This window comes from Cibotium barometz, chromosome 61 (genome assembly GCF_041138505.1).
Source record: "Cibotium barometz isolate CiBa-2024 chromosome 61, ASM4113850v1, whole genome shotgun sequence".
Classification (NCBI taxonomy): domain Eukaryota; kingdom Viridiplantae; phylum Streptophyta; class Polypodiopsida; order Cyatheales; family Cibotiaceae; genus Cibotium; species Cibotium barometz.
In genome coordinates, this window is record NC_141106.1 from 32,409,399 (window position 1) to 32,429,715 (window position 20,317).

A 20,317-nucleotide genomic window follows, 5' to 3' on the forward strand; every position below is an offset into this window, starting at 1 on the left:
CAAATGACGGATTTTGGAATCCAACCCGATTGGAGGAAGGAGTACTTGTCAGTTCTAGAATATAGCCAAGTATACATGAGAACACCACCAACAATGAGGGTTGATCCATTGTACATGCCCATCTCAAGAGAAGGTGGACACCACTGGAATTTTAAGAGGCCAAAAACCGGGACTCACATGTGTATTACAACTTCCCTATCTTCATACCAACAACTTTTGGCCACATTCAAGAACAAAGACAACAGATGCTGACATGGATCAAGGCATGGTGAAGAATACCAGATCCCGCCATTGTAGCAAGTGTTAGATTTATGAAATTGTTGGTGGTGCTAATAGATCAACCCAAAGAAGCCTACGATGGCTTTGAAGAAGAGAACCTGAAGTTCGACATGAATCAAGGGCCGTCGGACAGAGGTATCATGCTATACTACCACCGACTACGATGTCTTCTAGCATACATGCATGTTACATTCGAAGACATGGTGGACACTGGATTTTAGAAATCACACTCAGCATTCCGTTGCACATTTCGGAAGCTCCAATCCAGGAGAAATTTCTACAAACATGAGTTCGGTGACCAGGTCTTCCGACCTAGGTAACAGGTTCTGAGGACATAACCCACATCAGGAAGGGGGGGATGTTAATCCCATTTTGGATTAACAACATGTTCCTCGATTGAGGACATTAATAAGTGTCATGAAAAGGCACTATAAAGGTTGTACATTATGAGATATTGGCCACCCAAGGCCTAGTAAGTAAGTTTTGGACGCCTAAGTGTGAATAAGGGCCAAATGTATATAACGCATTTTCTCATAATGTAAAGACACAATCCCCTTTGTGCTATTGAGAGCTCTCCCCCTATGACTTGAGAGAGATTGAAGGAGTAAGGGCATTCTAGCATTGTGTCTTTTTCATGCTTATGTGAGAGTGAGAGAGAGAGAGTGATTGGCCTATGTGTGATGGTGTGAGCAACTCCACGGTTACAAAGTGTGGAGGTTTAGCTTGGAGTTTGGAGCTTAACAAGCGAGCTTGGAGGCCTCAAGGGACTTGAGATCAAAGCATTGGTAAGTACCCTATGATGGTTGTGATCTATTGCTCATCCATTACGTGAATGTGTAGAGTTCCCTCTTAGAGGTGTGGTAGCCCATAACAGGCCCTCAAATATGACAATAAGAGAGGTTGTTTGATATTTAATGCCTTAGGGTGCAAAATGGTAAATACCCTTACATTCATTCTCCCTTCTTCCCCTCATGCAAGACACACAAGTTCCCATTTTGGTGAACAAGTACACTCCCTATACAGTCCACATGCTATACATAAATTTTATCTTGCCTTCTTGTAAATATTCCTTAGGCAAAGCCTTTCCACCAAGAATGGTTTTAATCTGCCCCTTCAACCTCCTCTAGTAGTTTGAACCTTTGGGAAAAATCATTCCATACTCTTCTTTCCCTTCCTTTGATAATTTAAGGCACCCCTCCCCTCCTATTATGGTGCTGTAAGCACATGTTAAATTCCCCACAAAGCACTTTTATATCTTTGTTCATGTCTCTGAGTTCTAGCCAAAGGTCTCTCTTTTCTCCCTCAGAGTTGGGAGTAACTTTCCAACATGCATCTTCTTTTTTAGGTGATATGCCACCTCCCCATGTCATCTATTAGATTATCCACCACCAAAAGTCCAAGGTTTATTGATGGCAATCATCACCCCCCCTTCTTGTTGATTCCACCTTTCCCTATTCAAAAATGGTCTCGATAGTTTATAATATTTTCACAAGCTAACAACTCATAGTCACTAACTTTTGATGTCCTTAAAACATAACTCATCAAAAAGAATATCTTTGATCTTGAAGCTAGAGTTTTATTTTCCATGCTCTTAAATTATCCAAGAGGCCATATCCTAAGTAACTATATAGAGATGCACCTTCGTGTGTTCCCAACAATGGGGGTATCTTGTTCATTGAAGACAATATCTTAATTCAATTTACAAATAAGCATGAAGTCTTCTAATTTCTTGCTAATATTTACCTTATTATCATCATTTGATTTACTGATTAATCATGAGCTCCCTAGTGCTATTTCTTCCAACCTCTCTGTGAAGAAGTTATGAGAGGTTCTTCCTCTAAGGCTATGAATCTATTGGCATAAGCATTAGGTTCTTTTAGTTCACACACATACACATATATACATATACATATTAAATATATTTGTATATGCATGTCTATGTGTCTGTATATGCATGTGATATATGTATTTGCACATGTATATATACATAAATGTATGTATGTGTACATATATGCATATGTGTATATATAACGTATATGTATGTATGTGTATATATACCGTATATGTATGTATGTATGTGTACATATATGCATATGTGTATATATAATGTATATGTATGTATGTGTATGTATATGCATGTGTGTGTGTGTGTGTGTGTGTGTTTGTGTGTGTGTAACAAAGTGAATGGTCTCATATGAATAATGGGCCCAAGCCAATGGACCAAGCCAACGGACAATATTAATGATAGTGTGAAAGGGTTGGGCATGTATATATACTAACATAGGCCATTATTGGGGGTAACTTGGATAATCACTTGATAATGACAAATACTCTCTTTCTTACCTTAAAATATTTGTTAATCTTTGTTAATCCTTGTTAATCTATATTTTCTTAAACTTATCTACTTTAATGGCTAGTTACTTTCTTTCATTGGTATCAGAGCCTAGTTTCCTTTTGATCCATTTCTCATTAATTATTTAATTGGTCACTAATCTAAAAATTAATTTATGTAAATTTCCTAATCTTGGCAAGAAATTCTTGAGAAATCTATGTTCGGGAGTTTCTTGGCCATCTTGGAGGCAATACTAGCTATACTTGACAAGTTTGAATTCACTTTTTGGCCTTTTCTTGAATTTCCCTAATATATGTAATTTTTGTGTATCGTTTTGGGCCATTTTCTTGCAAACCCTAGCTTCCTTGAGGAAAAAAATCTAGAATTGAGGCTTATTTTATCCCTTTCATATTTATTTAAGACTTATTTCTTGCATTTAAGCATGGAATAGTGATCATTATCTTCTCCAAAACCCTCATGGAGCTGGCGACAAAATATCCTCTATCCTAGAGCTATTTTAGATCAAATTACTCATAAGCTTGGCCAATGGAGTGCACAAGGTTCTTAGCAATGATGCAAATGGCTTTCCCAAAGACTTCTATCAAGTGATTTATTTCCTTTTTCAAGGCTTGCACACAAATGGTGAGTGATTGATTGCCTATGGGTTGAGATTCCATGTTTTCTCACTGTTTTGAAGAACTAAGAAATCAAGAAATTGCTATTCCCATTGGCAATAAGCTTGACCTTTCACCATAATAGCATCATTGGACATATTATTGAGCTCTTTCGATCAAAGAATCATCATTATGGAGCTTCCATGTTGTTTCTTGATGCAATAAGGGATTTTTACCATAGCCATACATGCCTATGATGCCTTGCTTTTGAGTCTACATCAAATTGGTGACTCTTTTGGTAACAATGGATTTACATGGTCAAGATTAATTGCACTGTGGATGAATTTGGGACACCCTGTTTGCATATTGGTCCATGGGAGATATTTTATGACTCATATGGATGGCTTTCATGTGTTTCCTTCAGCCTTTGGTGAAGATTTGGAACCAGATACATTGTAAAGCTTATGCTTATAAGTTGTAATGATTTGGCATGCATATATAAGTGCCATTTGTAAGTGATCTACACTCGCATCTAATTCTAAGATTTCATTTTATTCTTGCATAATTAGAAAGCTAGATATGTGGTGAGGGTACCTTGGCATTAAGGAGAAGAGGCCAAGGAGAGTGTGTCTTAAACTTTCCGTGTCGTGAGTGCCATGGGAAAGCGGTACGAAAAGGGATTGGGTACAATGGTGGTGAAGGCATGGCTCAAAATCTTTCTCTTGGATTTCAAACTTGAGAAAGGGGTTGGAAGAGCTTGGCTGAGAGATCGACACGCTTCGATGCGCTACATCGAATTGACATACTCTTCATTGGTGGGATTGCAAGCAATGATGGTGCATTCTCATGTGAAAGAATTGACAATTGGCAAGGGAAATTTGTATTAATTTGTTAAAGAATTGGATTTCTTTGGTTGCAAATTGGGGTACAAAGAAGTTGGCATTATGTAGCCATTGGGTTGCATTTGATACATTTTGCATAGGATATTTGAGATTTGGTCCAAATTCCAAAGGAGATGCTACCCAAATTTGTTTAAAATCCTTGCATGGCTGTAACCTAAAACCCTAATTCAGTCCATAACCAAAGGGGCTGATTTCAAAGGGTGATAGATAGCTTGAAAGATTTTACCAAGGGCTACAATTCAAGCTATCAAGCACTCAATTCCTACAACAATTGCTTGTCCAATCGGAAGATCTTGCAAATAGGTCAAAGTATGGCCCAGTCCAAAACAGCACCATATATTGGCAAAGTGAGCATAGGGTTATATTCCCCATACCCTAAGCTTCCTATCAAGCCCTTAACCTCAATAATCGGACACGTGAGGTATCCGCTACACCCATTTTCCTATTGGATACCCTGTTTCTATAGAAATTAGGGTTTTTTGGAGTGAATCAATTTTGACATCATAATTGGATAGTACACTCTTTCCCCATTTTGGCAAGCTAAAGACATCAAGAATTGGACTTCGTTTTCTTGGTCAAAGTTGCAAACTACTCTCACCAGTTAACTTTTTGGAAAAGTCAAAACAGAGAGTACTTTTGCATTGATCATAGTAAAAGTGATCATACATGGGGATTCTACACATCATTACCTCTCTATATAGCTAAAGAGCTTGCAAATCGGATTTTAGGATCATATCTAACTAGAAATTGGTCTTTTTTCCCATGATAGCATTAAAGTCAAAGACCAAGGCCACTTTCAAGGAAGTGGTTAAGCATGAGGGTGGTGCTTCGGAAGCAAAGCAAGATGCAAGAAAAGATACTCAAGAGCTTGTGCAAACTAATGTTGACTTGCATCAAGGGTCACATATACCACAAGGTTCCATTGAGACTCAAGGGGTGGTGTAAGTGATCGAGAAGATGTATCTTGATCAACAAAGGATAAAAAGCTAAGAAGATGCATCGGGATAAGCAAACCAGTTTGTTAATATTTGAAAAGATTATGGAGAGTCTAAGACAAAAACCCCAAGCTAATGCAAGTGATAATCAATTCTTTAACCACTTGGATCAAAGATTTGTAGCCATGGATCAACAATTCTAAAGAATTAGTGACACTTTGCATGATGGGATTGTTGAGATTAAGGAAGGGTTCATGATGATGAGGAGTTCATGGGTGTCAAAGATAAGATTAATTTCACTAAGTTCAATGCGGAAGTTTCATCGAATGAGGAATTTAAGGAATGGATTGACAAGATGGAGCTTTACTTTGAGCTTAGCCCTTGTAGTGATAGGGCCAAGGTGTTGTTTGCTACCTTACATTTGGAAGATTATCCTCATGCATGGTGGAGACACTTGAATGCACATGGTTATGAAATCACTACTTTGGAGGATTTCAAAGGTGAGAAATCAAAGATGGTGGAAAAATGGGATGACCTGACTCAAACAAGCAATGTTAAAGACTATATGCACAAGTTCAAGAAACTTTCACTTTATGTGGAGGATTCATCAAGAGGTTCATCAAAGGGTTACAAAATAGCATAAGAGTTGATGTGCAAGCTCAAAGACTCAATACCATCAAGGAGGCTATGCTCTTAGTGGAGATCTATGAAGAAAAGTATGCAAAGAAAGCAAATAGGACTGAATTTGGTACTTCAAATGTGAATCTTCAAGTGGTGTCACTCCTTATTCCACTCCTCCAAAATTCCCAACTGTTTATGGAAAAGATGGTAGAGAAAATTTCAGATTTGGTACCTCTTTTCCTAAATCTTCCCCAATGTTGATGGCGGGAAGAAATTTGATGCAAAGGATGTTAAAAAGAGCAAGGTTGTTAAAACCCTAAAGATCTCTCTAGCTAATAACCATGCATGAACAAAGCATATACTCATCCATCCAACCACCCCGAGCCCAAGGGTGCACATATAAATACAATGAAGTATCACATATCTTACCTTAGTGTCCCATACCACTAAGAGATATGACTTCACTCCAGTAGCACTTAGCTCTAGCTTGAAATGGCAAGAGAGTAGACACAATGCTCTACACAAGAGAACATCCCTTGAGTGTGCCCCATGCCTCTATTATATAGGAGGGCCCTCAAGTGACTCTTGACTCTCCATTTCCATGTGTGACCCTTGGTTGCCTGACCCTAACCTTAACCCAAGGTTAGACCTAACCCTTGCCCCACTAGAGCATGTTCCATGCTCCCATGTTCACATGCCTAGGGTGGGTTAGCCTCCTAGTATATGCATGTATAATGTACACATAACATACTTTCCCTCTCTCAAAACATTGCACTCTTGCAATGAAAAGAAGGAAAACTATGCTGAACGTTCTTAACTAACTCCCAAGTCGAATCCTCAATTTCCCTGTCTTTCCACTTGATTTTAACCTCAGGGATTAAGCGACTTTCCTTTCCCTGAAATCAAGTACCTTTTTAGGTTCATGTGGAACATAAGATAAATCTTTGATTTCAATGAGTTCTTGAGGAGTAACTATGTTATCCTCACCTCCTAGCTTCTCTTTCAGTCTACTGACATGAAAGACTGGATAAACTCTGACATGTGAAAGTAGTTTTAATTCATACGCAATCGTGCCAATATGGCGTATAACTCGGAATGGACCACAATATCTAGGAGATAATTTTGAGCACTTTCCTGTTGACAAAGTCTAAGAATCTTTAGGAACTTTCAAATAAACTAATTCTCCTGTCTCAAAAGACCGAGGTGAGCGTCACCTATCAGCATAAAACCGTGCTCTATCTTAAGCACTCCTGATAGAATCCTGAGCTTGGGTTAGCATTTCCTGCATATCTCACAAGAAATCCCTCGATGCATCAAGCTCAATGTCCTTAAGACCGACATCAACAGGTGCCCTGGGTTGATACCCATACATAAGCATTAACACACTAGGCATATACTCATCCACCCAACCCTCCTCGAGCCCAAGGGTGCACACATAAACACAATGAAGTATCACATATCTTACCTTAGTGTCCCATACCACCAAGAGATATGACTTCACTCTAGCAGCACTTAGCTCTAGGTTGAAATGGCAAGAGAGTAGACACAATGCTCTACACAAGAGAACATCCCTTGAGTGTGCCCCATTCCTCTATTATATAGGAGGGCCTTCAAGTGATCCTTGACTCTCCATTTCCATGTATGACCCTTGGTTGCCTGACCCTAACCTCAACCCAAGGTTATACCTAACCCTTGCCCCACTAGAGCATGTTCCCATAACCCAAGGGTGGGTTAGCCTCCTAGTATATGCACATATAATGTGCACATAACAAAGGTCATGGGTGAAGATCATACAAATGACTTAAAGAGCAAGGGTTTATGCTACAAGTGCGCTGAAAAATGGGACAAAGATCATTGAAAAGTGTGCAAAGCTAAGAAAATAACACTTAGCATGATCCTCACCGAGTCTTGCAAAGATAGAGAAAAAGAAGAAGCGGAAGACTATGAAGAGTGCTTTGAAGATGCCAATGATACAAATGAAGTTGAAGATGAGGGTAAGTTCCCTTTTGATCCGGGTGGGTCAAAGGAAGAAAATTTTGATTATGATGATGGAATTTCCCTGTCTATGTGTGCTCATGAATGACAAAGACCATGTGGCTTTGTGCAATTTGTCTAGTGATGCATATGAAAGATGCAAAGGTGCACGTACATTGAGGCTCAAGGTATGTATTAATGGAAGAGTAGCACATGTTTTGGTTGATAGTGGGAGTACACATAGCTTTGTCAACAAGAGATCTATGTGTAGTCTCAAATTGCAGCCCATAGCTTTATCTCTGTGGCATGAAGTTCAAGTGGCTAATGGGGCAAAAATAGATTGTACATTAGTATGCAAGAATGTGGACTTGGTTCTCACAAGTGGTTATACTTGCAAAGCTTATCTAATTGTTTTGGATATGGGTCCCATTGATATCGTATTGGGTTATGATTGGTTGGCAACTCTTGGATTATTCCACATGAATTTATAGCAAGGGTATATGAGTTTCATGCATGGAGATGCAAAAGGAAGAAAGAAAGGAGAAAAAAGAAGAAGTTATGCATGAGTATGAAGATGTGTTTCATATGCCAAAGTCCTTGCTGCCAAAACGGTAGGTGGATCATGGGATAGAGATTGAGCCACACACCAAGCCCAGTAATAAACCACCCTATAGATTGTCAAAAGTGGAGAAGAATGAAGTGATGAAGCAAGTGCAAGATCTTATGGACATGGGATGGATTAGTCCTAGTTAATCACGTTTTGCACATCACCCGTACTCTTGGTCAAGAAGAGGACGACACTTTTCGCATGTGTGTGGACTATAGAGACTTGAATAAGTCTACAATCAAGAATAGATTTCCTATTTCAAGGATTTATGATTTGCTTGATAAGTTGAAGGGTGCATGTTTCTTCTCCAAGATTAATATGAGATCGGGGTATCACCAATTAAGAATCAAAGAAGGTGTGAGTACAAGATGGCATTTTGAATTGAGAGGAGTCTCTGATTATGCCGTTTGGGTTGTGCAATGCACCGACAACATTTCAAGCCCTAATGAATAAAGTGCTTGGACCCTTCCTCTAGTATTCTTTGATGATATTTTGAGATATAGCAAGGGGGAGAAGGAGCACTTGGTGCATGTAAGGGCTATTTTGGATGCCTTAAGAGCCAACAACTTGTCTGCAAACAAGAGTAAGTGTACATTTATGGCACAAAAGGTTGAGTAAGGACACATAGAGAGCAAGGAAGGCATTATGGTGGATCCCAAGAAGATGGAATGTGTTAAGAATTGGCCCACCTCTACAAATACCACTCAATTGAGGGGATTCTTAGGCTTGTCATCATTCTATAGGAGGTTCATTAAGCGATATGTTCATATTACCACTCCTCTTACCGACAAGCTTAAGAAAGAGGCTTTCTTTTGGGATGCCATAGCCAATAGGAGCTTCCAAAGAGCTCAAGGGAACACTCACATCAGCCCCCATACTTGTATGCCCGGATGTTATGAAGCCATTTATGGTTCAAGCTGATGCTTGTGGAAGAGGCATTGGGGCTATTTTATTTCAAGATCATGGAGTAATTGCATCTAAGAGCTGAAAGCTTGATGAGAAAGAAATGGTTATGCATGTTTTTAATCAAGAGATGTTGGCAATCCTTCATGCAATAAAGAAGTGGCATCATTATGGGAGTCACTTCTTTGTGAAGAGTGATCGTAGAGTACTTCAATACTTTTTGTCTCAACCTACACTCTCTCCCAAGCAAAGAAGATGGGTGGCTACATTGCAAAATTATGATTTCAAAATCTCTTACATGAAAGGGAAAGAGAATGTTGTGGTGGATGCATTATCATGTATGTGGGCATGTACATGCATGGCACTTTCGAAGGTACATAAAGATTGAATTTTGGATATCCAAGAGGAGTACCTATTGGATGAGGAAGTGGCGCCAATATGGCAAAAATTACAGTAAGGGTCCCATGATGATTTGCTACATTTTGAGCTTTGTAATGGACTCATTTACTACAAAGGCAAAGTCTACCTTGTGCCTACATCAAGCTACAAGAAGAAGGTATTAGAAGAGATGCATTCTTCTCCATTATTGGGGCACATGGGGCTGTTTAAGACCTTTGAGAAGGTGTAGAATAGTTTTTATTGGAAAGGAATGTGGAAAGATGTGTATGCTTTTGTGACAAGTTGCTTACCTTGTCAACAAAACAAGGATCCCACATATAAGCCCGGTGGTTTGCTTCGACCTTTACCTATTCCTGATGGCAAATGGATGCATATTTCTATGGATTTCATCACACGAGGCTTCCTCACACAAGAGGGGATGGGATAGTATATATGTGGTGGTGGACCACTTGACAAAAGTGGCATATTTTATTTCTTCCAAGGTCAAATTTTCAGCATCTATGGTTGTAAAATAGTTTGTGCATCATGTATTCAAGTTGCATGGAGTGCCACAACAAATTGTTAGTGACCTAGATGTAAAGTTTATGAGTACAATTTGGAGGACATTGTTTAAGATCATGGGGAATGTTTGCACCATCTATTACCCCGAAACCGATGGACAAACCGAGAGGGTGAACAAGTGGGTGGAAACTTACTTGAGGCACTATTGCCATGATACACAAGGTGTTTGGGATGAGTGGTTGCCGCTTGCCGAGTTTGCTCATAATAGTATGCATCATGAGATTGGCATGTCACCTTTTAAGGCACTCTATGGGTACAAAGTGAATATGCTAATGATGGTTCAAAAGCAAGAGGGGGAAAGAGGAGATAGAAAAGTTGAATGCACTCTTGCAATAACGCAAAGTTAATATGAAGCAAGCTCAAGAAAGGATAAGACACTATGCTAATGCTCATTAAAGACCATTGGAGTTTATGGAGGGTGATTGGGTATTCTTGAGGATTCCCAAAGACAAGATATAGTTCTCTCAAGGGCAACACAAATACCAAGTTAACTCATCACTACTATGGGCCATACAAAGTGGTGATGCGTGTTGGTGAAGTTGCTTATCAATTGGCACTTCCATCAACCTCAAAGATTCATGATGTGTTCCATGTGTCGCATCTCAAAGCTTACCTTGGGCCGGAGGTGTTTGTGTAAGATGAGCTACCTCTAGTGAACGAGGAGAGTATAATTGAGTATGTGCCAGAAGCAATTTTGGGTACAAGAAAATGAGTTCTTCATAGCCGTATATTAGTGGAGTACTTGGTCAAATGGTGATGAGGACTACCTAAGGAAGAAACTTCTTGGCAATCCGCCTCTATATTGGAAGGGTTTGAAGGGTTGTTGGATGCATTTTGGAAGTCCAACGAGGGTCAAGACCAATGAATTAGCTTGTTGGAAATTCATGTAAATTCATTGTGGACAACCCTATACCCTTGGGATTTGGATGCATAATGTTTGGAAGTTACACAAGACTCTTATGCCATTATGGGGTAGATGTTATGGCTTGTTTTGAGGGCTTTTTAGGTAGTTTACAGCCATATGTAAGTAATTTTTGGCCTCCCATACATGGTGTGAGCATGAGCTTAAAGTTCGATTATCACATATTCCATCCATGTGGATTGTGGTTGTACATATCAATGGTTTCGAGGATGAAACCTTTTGGGTGGGGATGATTTATAAAACAAAGTGAATGATCTCATATGAATAATGGGCCCAAGGCCAATGGACCATACCCATGGACAATATTAAGGAAAGTGTGAAAGGGGTAATCATGTATATATACTAACATAGGCCATTATTGGGGGTAACTTAGATAATCACTTGATATGATAAATACTCTCTTTCTTACCTTAAAACCTTTGTTAATCTCTTATTAATCTTTGTTAATCCTTGTTAATCCATATTTTCTTAAGCTAATCTAGTTCAATGGCTAGTTACTTTCTTTCATTGTGTATCTATGTTTGTATGTATATGTGCGCGTGTGTGCACACATATATGTATATGTATATATGTGTGTGTGTATGTGCACGCACGCGTGCATATACATATAAGTCTATGTGCATACGTACATATACACATACAAACATACATACATACATATGTGTGTATTTACACACATATGTATGTATGTATTTACACACATACGTTTGTATGTGCATACGTACATATACACATACAAACATACATACATATGTGTGTATGTATACGTATATGTATATATCTCGTATATATATGTACACATATGTGTGTATGTATACGTATATGTATATATCTCATATATATATGTATGTATGTACACACACATGTATATATGTATGTTTGTAACTTTTTACATACATACATAGTATGTATGTATGTTTGTAGCTTTTTGGCTATTTTTTGTTAATGTTTAACATATTAGGTACATATTTAATATTTGTTAATGTTGATATGACATTCCAAGTGCTACATCACATTTTTCTATTATTTGCCTACTTTTTCGTGATTTTTCTTATCTTTTAAAAACATATTGGTATATTTACTCAATTTTTGATTTTTTAGAATGTTTCCATGATTTTACCGAACACTTTTTCATTCCAAAATTTTGACTTGCATTGTGGAATGTTGTTAAAAAAGTATCATTATAAATATAAATAGATGTATACTATATAAATATAAATATAAATGTTGTCAAAAAATTGTCATTATAAATATAAATATAAATAGATGTATATTATATATTCAGGGTCTTTGCCTAATCTTATAAATCTTTCCGTGATAACTTCCTACGAATGTAACTTCCAACGAATGTGTTCCGTTCCTTCACGCGAACGTTCCTTCCGAGAGCTTGGACAGGTATGCCACCTTACGCTTTCTCTCTGTGCAAAGAATCTGCTAATCTAGTTTTAGGCTTTTGCTGCACTGATGTTATCATAAGCTTGTGGAGGGTATGTGTGTGTGTGTGTGTGTTAGGGACGCGGGGGGGGGGGGGGGGGGGGGGGGGGGGGGGGAGGGGGTCTGTGGTAGCACGGGACGAAGGCGGAGCATGTCTGATAGGGAAGAGATTCGGCAAATCACTGTTCTCAGACAAGAGAGGAGGGGAAGAAGCTGGTGACCTAATTTGGATTATTAACCTTAATTTGGGCCTCATTAAAGATGTTTAACCATCTTAACAACGGCGTGCTGGTTGTTTGAGTGCAGCACCCTTCCGAAATCTGTTTATTCTTAGAGAATTTTCCCTTTTGTAATGTAGGCTTGAGTAATAGCTCCAAAGGTGATAATGGCTTCGTGGATGTAAGAACTTTGGAGAGGTTGCATGATGATAGCAATACTCTCGTAGGGTAGAGGGGCCAAGTAAGTGACAACTAAGATAAATTTAATGTCAGAGTAAATCTGGTTATTTTTTCATACTTCTTTGATGCAGGCATGTTTAAAATACTATGGAAAATTCACGAGCTTAAATTTTATCCAACTTGTAGACAAGTGGTCCAGTACCGAACGTCTCAATTCGGGAGATGTATTTAAGTGCGCCACCATTTGTGGATGTAAATATGGTAAAATAGTAAGAGGTGTATTGCTTTGTAGGACAAACCCTAGCCAAGATTAGGGCCTATATAAATGGCTGGTCTGAGGCAAGATAAAGCATCTTGGTCATAGCCAACTTGTGGAGCATCAAGTTCTCAGTAAGGGAGCTGTACTTCCAGCCCAAGGGCAAGCAAGGGAGTCAAACGCACTGCCTAAGGAAGGTGAGCAGATCAGCAAGTTAAGGGCAGCTTAACACACATCATCAAGAAGCCTGTAGGAGTAAAACGCAGCCTATCTTAAGGCCATAAAAATGCACATTAGAGGCGGCCGCAAGGAGGGCAAAAGCACCTTGAAAGTGCACCCATATCAGTGTGCTACAGGGCGGCCAGGTGGGGGAGCCTAATGCGCAACATAAGGGGTCAAAACAGGTCCAATTAAGTCCATATCAGGTCATGTCAGATCAGTCCATGTTGGACAGATTTCAGGTCATGTACCACTCATTCTCTTGCAAGCAATAAAGAAGCAGATACACCAACCGGCGGTGGGACCCCTTTTCAGCATTGTTTGTGCATTATTTTCTATCATTGAATGCTTCTGCATAAGGTGCATGTAACAAGCTTTGGCTTTGATAGAAGAAAGGTGCTGAATTTTTTTTCTAAGGTTTGTGGTTGGTTTAGGCTCTAGGAACACACCGGAGTGGCTCCCATCTCTCGAAAGGTGGTTGGTTTACAAGCCTTCCGTTAAGCGACCATAAGAGCCTCCACGCCTCATAGTGGATGGTTTATTTGCGCTTGGGAAAAAACACCAAGATCCCCACTATGAGTAACATAGAAGTGCCATCCAAAGTGGAGAGGGAGCAGCAAGAGACTAAAAACACAAGTCTCTACTCCTGTTAGTTCCTCTTCCTTGGAGCCCTTCATGACTGATGCAATCCGTTCTGCACTCACTCCTTCCCACGTTGCAAGCAAAGACTCATGTGGATCTGCAAGAGTTACGACACCAGTGTGCCATGGAGATGTAGCAATTGGGAGCTTCCCTCGCAGCAGCCGAGGTCGAGATATTGCAAAGGCCAATTGAACATTGAGATGGAGAGGCTGTGAGTTTCTCTCGCAGCCGATCGTCAAACAATGAAGAAAAGTGTCCTAAGGAATAAGATGAGCATCTCAATGCAATGGCGGATCAATGACAACATGAGTTCGAAGTAAGTATGACGGTAAGCTGGATGCAAATGTTGCACATTCTGGACTTCATCGATTTATTGCTTATTTTATGGTTGTCAAGAGGTCCGACCAAGAGAAGATCATGCTTGCCGCTATGCACCTCAGAGGGGATGCTAGTATTTGGTGACATGATTGGTTCGGCCAAAACAGTGATACCCTTATTGGTGTGGTGACCTGCAATTAGGCTAGGTTTGTGGAGGGTCTCAAGACCTTTTATGCAAACCAAGTCAGTGGGATGTCCAGAGTCTTTATCTTGAGACACTGGCAGTTGCCGTGCATTTAGCCCATAACATGGAGATGAAGTACAACCATGGCAAGCCCAAGCAAGTCGAGAGTGCAAATCCCAAGTCTACTCTGAGTGGGAGTAATAAGAAGCAACACTAGGAGTTCTCCAAGACCGAGCACGAGTCCCAAAGTACCAATGGTTCCAAGTCCAAGGGGATTCAACAACAATTGACCCCCGAATCAGAAAGCAAGTCAAGGCATTTGAGGAGAGAGATTGTCCCCTTTAGAGGTGCAACAATATCAGCAATGTTTCTTTTGTCATACTTTGGGACACCCCAAACATGAATGCCCTAGGAGGCTGACTACTCTTGTTAGTACACATGCCTCTGCTGCTTCAATAATTGAGCAATCTCCCCCACCAGCCCTATCATTAGTAGGGAGCTCGAAGATAAGCAAGAGGGGGTTTCCCCCATATTGCCTGCCATCATAGAGGAAGGGAACTCCACTTGTAATTTTGTGATTTGGGAATATCAAAGTTCCGTACAAGAGGAGTCGTCCCTCAAACTCCTCAAATGTCATGGTCTTATCAAGTTGTAGTCTTGTTTGATTGCGGTAGTACTAATATCCTCTGAGCGAGTTGCCCACCAAACTCACTTAGAGTTGATTCCTGTAGACAGGGCCATAGTCGGCGGGGCACTTGCATGCATCTTAGAGTTGAGTGAGTAGCATGTAGTGCTGAGCTAGGAGGATCTTGTCTGTGATTTCATAGTCAGATCGTTAACAGGTGCAAACATGATTTTAGGCATGAGGTTGTTTTGTCAGTATGAGCCTAACATTGACTGGAGCTAGTGCCTATTGTGCATCACGAAGAATGTTAAGTCCTCATCATAGGCATCATGTGTACCCTGCGAGGTTTCCTCATTTCTAGTATGCAAACAGGAAGAAATACCTAGAGTTTGGTGTGCTTGTTCATAATCCTAAGAGCATGGTTGTTATTACTAGTTCTCATTTTCCTTTAACTAACCATGTTGCTAACCATTAGAATGAATGTTCTCAAGACTTCTTGAAGACTATCACTGTCACGTGCATCCCGCACTTGGATGCCATGTGGACATATTTGTAGAGCAGGTGCAGGACCTGGAGTGGAAACTGGTCCCATGTGACTCTGTGAGCCCCAGTCCAGGACGAGTCGGCCAGGGTTCCAATGTAAGCGTCCAAAGTCAGGTGTACAAGTCCCGTACATGGACTTGGTCAGGTGTGCATTGTCTTGCACATGAAGCAGTGCCAATCGGTACTGTGAGTCGCTCGGTGGGGACGACCAAGATTGTGAGCCTCGCTCACGGTTGTCATGGTTGGGTGGCAACTCTAGCGAGTATGCCTGCACCCCTTCATGGTTTATGGTTTGTTTTGAAGGTTTGCCTTACAGGGAGATCTTGGAGGCTTGACACCGATTGCCTTCAGAACTCGAAATCACAGTCAGCTTCATGTTAGCTCCATGGGTAGAGTTGTAGTCAGTTGTTTGCTCTTGACGTTGGCTATGGCACAGTTCCGTTTACTCAGTGCACCTACAGGTGGCCATAGCTCACAGCCCGTTTGTTTGGGGATCGTGACGCTAATGGTGTTAGACATCATCCCCTTGTTGCTGGCTTCCTATGTAGTGTCCTATTTTAGCCTTTAGGGCTGACCAGTAGCTAGAGGGGCTGGTCACCCCTCACATCATTTACCCACCTATTTTTCCCATTTTATGGAGTCATGGGCAGAGCATCTATACCTGCGTTTTGTTCCACCCGATTTCTTCATGTTCCTTGCCTTATGTTGGCGCTATTTTTTTGCTGGACAGCAGTGTTTTGGTTGAGTTTTGCTTCCCAAAGGAGTTTTCTACTCTACACTCAGAGGGGGCCCATCTCTAGCTACTTCACTTGAGGATCAGTTTCGGGAGCTGTTTTGTATCTGTGGAAACTTTCTTCTTTGACAGGAGTTTATAGATTTTGGAGGAGAGCAAGGTCACTGCGAAACGTTTCACTATCGAAATGAAACGATGCTGAAATGATTTATTTTGGAACAAACGATTCAACACTAGGTAGGTGGACAATGAAACGTTGGACCAAAACAATCATATACATAAAATGTGAAGGTATTGGCCAATAGTTATAAGATGATATTAGCATATTTATTATCGGTAAACAAAGAAGACATACAAAAGAGAAGAGAAAAGAACAAATAGGATGAAAGAAGGAAAGAGAGAATTATAAAAGCTTAAAAGCCACACAAAATCACAACCTTTTTCCCCACATGAAACGATATGGTTTCAATGTGCACATGAAACGTTTCAACACTGAAACGTGAAATGAGTTTCAAAGCCACCGAAACGAGTTTCATGGTGACCATGGAGGAGAGTAGTTCTTTCTCGTCGAGAGTAGTGATCTTTTTAGAGATCCTGAGCAGAGTTTATTTTGTTTGAGCCTGTGTTCTTGCAGTGTTTGCAAAGAAAGGAGGGTGTTTTGCCTGTGAGGTGTGATCCTTTCACATGGATCACTTGTTTGTTGTTGATTGATTCTCATTATGGAAGAGTCTTCTGCTATCAGTGATGCTCTTGAGAACTTTGTTACCACTGCAGTTTATATTCTTGCTTTCCTTCCTCATTGTGAGGAGTCTACCTTTGCCTCTCTTTGTGATGCTTCTGAGGATGCTCCTCCCCCTGCCAGTTCTGCATTGGGTTTGATGCGGTGTGCAGGTTTGTTGTTTTGGAGGATGGACTTTTGAACCCGGGATGCTTTGGATCTGTGGTTGCTAACCGTGCCTGGGGCACAATGGTACTTCCAGAGTTTTTTGGATTTGGATCAGAATCAGGTTGGGCTTGTACCAGTCCGACGACATCATTTTTTAGAGGGGGATGTGGAGTCCTTTCATCTGGCGATGCCCACCTCAGTGGAGTGTGGTCACCCCTCACATCATTTACCCACCTATTTTTCCCATTTTATGGAGTCATGGGCATTTATCCCTAGTCGTGAGCTGGTCAGCTGCCTCTACATGGGCATTTGTATAGCCGGGCATACCCTCCCTCATTTTCATTGCTTGTGCCACTTGCATGCCTTAGTGCCTCTACATATTGGTTTGCTGCAGTCCCTCACGTACGAGGTCTTCTTTCCCTCTTGCTCGGGACTTGTATTCTTGTTTGGTGATATTGAGAGCAGGTATACACACGTGTTTCCTCTCTCTCTCTCTCTCTCTCTCTCTCTCTCTCTCTCGTGTGTTTTCACTTTCCATCTTTCGATGTGCATTCTATCAGATGCAACATGCATCAAAGGGATTGATGGAATCCTTGCCGTGTGCCATAACTGGGCTTCCGCTCTCATCCAGGTGAAGCAGACAAGTCATTGTTGTTCCTTAGAGTGGCACTGCTATTACGAAAGAACAAGTATCGAAGGAACAAGTCGTTTCTCACCTTCTCTTTGTTCGGAAGTGACACTCCTCTCATTCCAAAAGACAAGACGATGCATCCCAAAGGAACCTCACTCTGATACGAAATATCAGGCTCCTAGCCTGAACCATTGGCCTCTCTCACCTGCGTAGCTCAACCTTTGAACCTAGTCTTCCTTCAGTTGCTTGCCTCAAACTAGCATTCACACTAGCTTGCAAGTGATGGCGTATATCCTCATGCCGCCATGTGTAATCTTATCCTATGGGTTGTCCTCCATTTCTTGGCCTCGATCTACAAATATACTTGCCCGAAGCATCTAATTACTAGCTTTGGACAATGTTCTTTCCAGCAACATGAAGATTATTTAAGATCTTCTTGGAGGTGGCTCAAACCCACCCTCTTTCTCCCCTCGTCATGTGGTCATCTCTCTTCCCAATCTTTCTATCTAGGCTCTCTCGCGCCTGTTGGTAGTCATTAGAGCATGAACAGGTAAGTGCGTTTACCAGTTGAGCAGGTCTTTGCACCCAAGAAGGTATGACACGTGGAAAACCTAAGTCACTCTGCATTGCTTTAACTGCTGCTTCTTATTTCCTGAGAGCAAGAAAGCTCTCCATGTGGAGATGATCTAAGACCCCATTGTGTTTGTGTGCTCAGCAGACAAAATATTGACACATTGGTTAGACGAATTTAAAAATAGCGAGTGTCCAAGTCATCCTCTAATAAAGAACGCTTCCCTTTTTTTTGTTCTTTATCCCCACCGTGGGCCCCACCTCTTATATGGAGTGGGGGATCGAGTTTCAAACTAGCACCCCAGGATTTAGAGTCGGGTGTTGTTCTCGCCCACCTCTAGCACATGCCAATGTTGAGAGAGGAGGGAGGCTTTACGTCGACCTAATGAGAGAGAGAGAGAGAGAGAGAGAGAGAGGCTTTACGTCGACCTAATGAGAGAGAGAGAGAGAGAGAGAGAGAGAGAGAGAGAGAGGTTTATATATTCTTCTTCCACTAACAATAATCATGTGTTTTCATGTTTTCAGAAGTACCAAAACAAAAAGCAACATAGCCAATAATGCTTTTGTTACAGGGTGGCAATTGATTTATTTTTTATGATAATTGGAAAAGCATGGACCCTTTTGCATTGGGATTGCTAGCACCCCCCGCACGCTCAGTGAAGCTTACACCAGAAGCATACCTTCAAACTGAAAACTTGGGCCCCCATTACCTCGAAGACTTAGAGATACAATTAGAGCAAGCAAAGCAAAAGGTCAGATCTACCTTCATGTGTCAATCATATAATTATCCTTGTAATCAATCAAATTACACCCAGTAACTAATTATCACATCTTATGTTACATTAATCTAGCTTGGCAATTTACATTAATGAGATTATTTTTGCTGATCAAGCTCCATTTGAAGAGAGATTAGAAATCAATATCATGCCTCTTTAAATATATCACAGTAATCAATTTTATCGCAAATATATCACAGTAATCAATTTAGAATCAAATTTATCACAAATATTGACATTGCAGTGTGATTTACCTCTTGATATAATAATCATTAACATAAACATTTCATCTAACAGACGTTGCTTCTTAGAGCACAAGAGCAGCAACGAGAGAGGCCTCCACCCCGTGAAATCAAGGTAAAAAACACAATTTTAAAATTTCATTGATTCTATACATAGCATAATAGAGATGGTTAACCTGGACTTATGTAGTCTTTGCATTCCTTTTGTTTTTAATAAAGCAAATTACATCTGAAAGCCGTTATTGGACTAATGAAGAAAGGCAACGGTTTGAGAAGGCCTTAAAAACGTGAGTCTTATCACTTGCTCTCTCTCTCTCTCTCTCTCTCTCTCTCTCTCTATAGTAGGGAGAGATTGTGTTTGTTACACACACACACACACACACACACACACACATGCACACATACATATGGACTACATGCACGCGCATATATACACACGTACGTACCTACATATATACATACATACATCGTGTCGAGGTTCACATTAATGTCCCCACTTAAGTGGTATGATAGCCACTCAGGCAAGGGCCAAAATTTCCTACTCTAATCATTCAAATTGTCATTTTGATGAACTACGACATATATGAGAAGTATTGTGTATGATGAGTATTACATGTGATTCGTGTTAGGTTTGGGACAGATTTTGTAGCCATTGCTAAATTTGTTGGCACAAGAAGTTCAACTCAAGTCCGAACACATGCTCAAAAATATTATGCAAAGCTTGTAAGCAATTACCTCATATAACTAATACTAATGTTTTCAAATTTTGTTACCAACTTAGAACAAGTTGATAGTCTTATACTAATTTCCA

The 20,317-nt window shown here is 40.4% G+C and overlaps 1 protein-coding gene across 3 annotated transcripts in view; it reads left to right on the forward strand.

Annotated features, from left to right (window-relative positions):
• The first annotated feature begins 12,345 nt into the window (after positions 1-12,345).
• The window catches only part of LOC147604797 (uncharacterized), an 8,797-nt gene continuing 825 nt past the window's right edge, over positions 12,346-20,317 (forward strand). The window contains exons 1-6 of one of the 3 annotated variants that reach the window (XM_086794829.1): positions 12,371-12,444; positions 12,842-12,942; positions 19,014-19,240; positions 19,562-19,621; positions 19,726-19,793; positions 20,136-20,229. In XM_086794829.1, the coding sequence (XP_086650955.1) occupies positions 19,100-19,240; positions 19,562-19,621; positions 19,726-19,793; positions 20,136-20,229 (363 nt within the window). In that variant the 5' untranslated portion in view covers positions 12,371-12,444; positions 12,842-12,942; positions 19,014-19,099. Of the gene's footprint in view, positions 12,445-12,841; positions 12,943-19,013; positions 19,241-19,561; positions 19,622-19,725; positions 19,794-20,135; positions 20,230-20,317 lie in introns of all 3 variants that reach the window. The other 2 variants (XM_086794828.1, XM_086794830.1) reach the window with 2 other exon arrangements.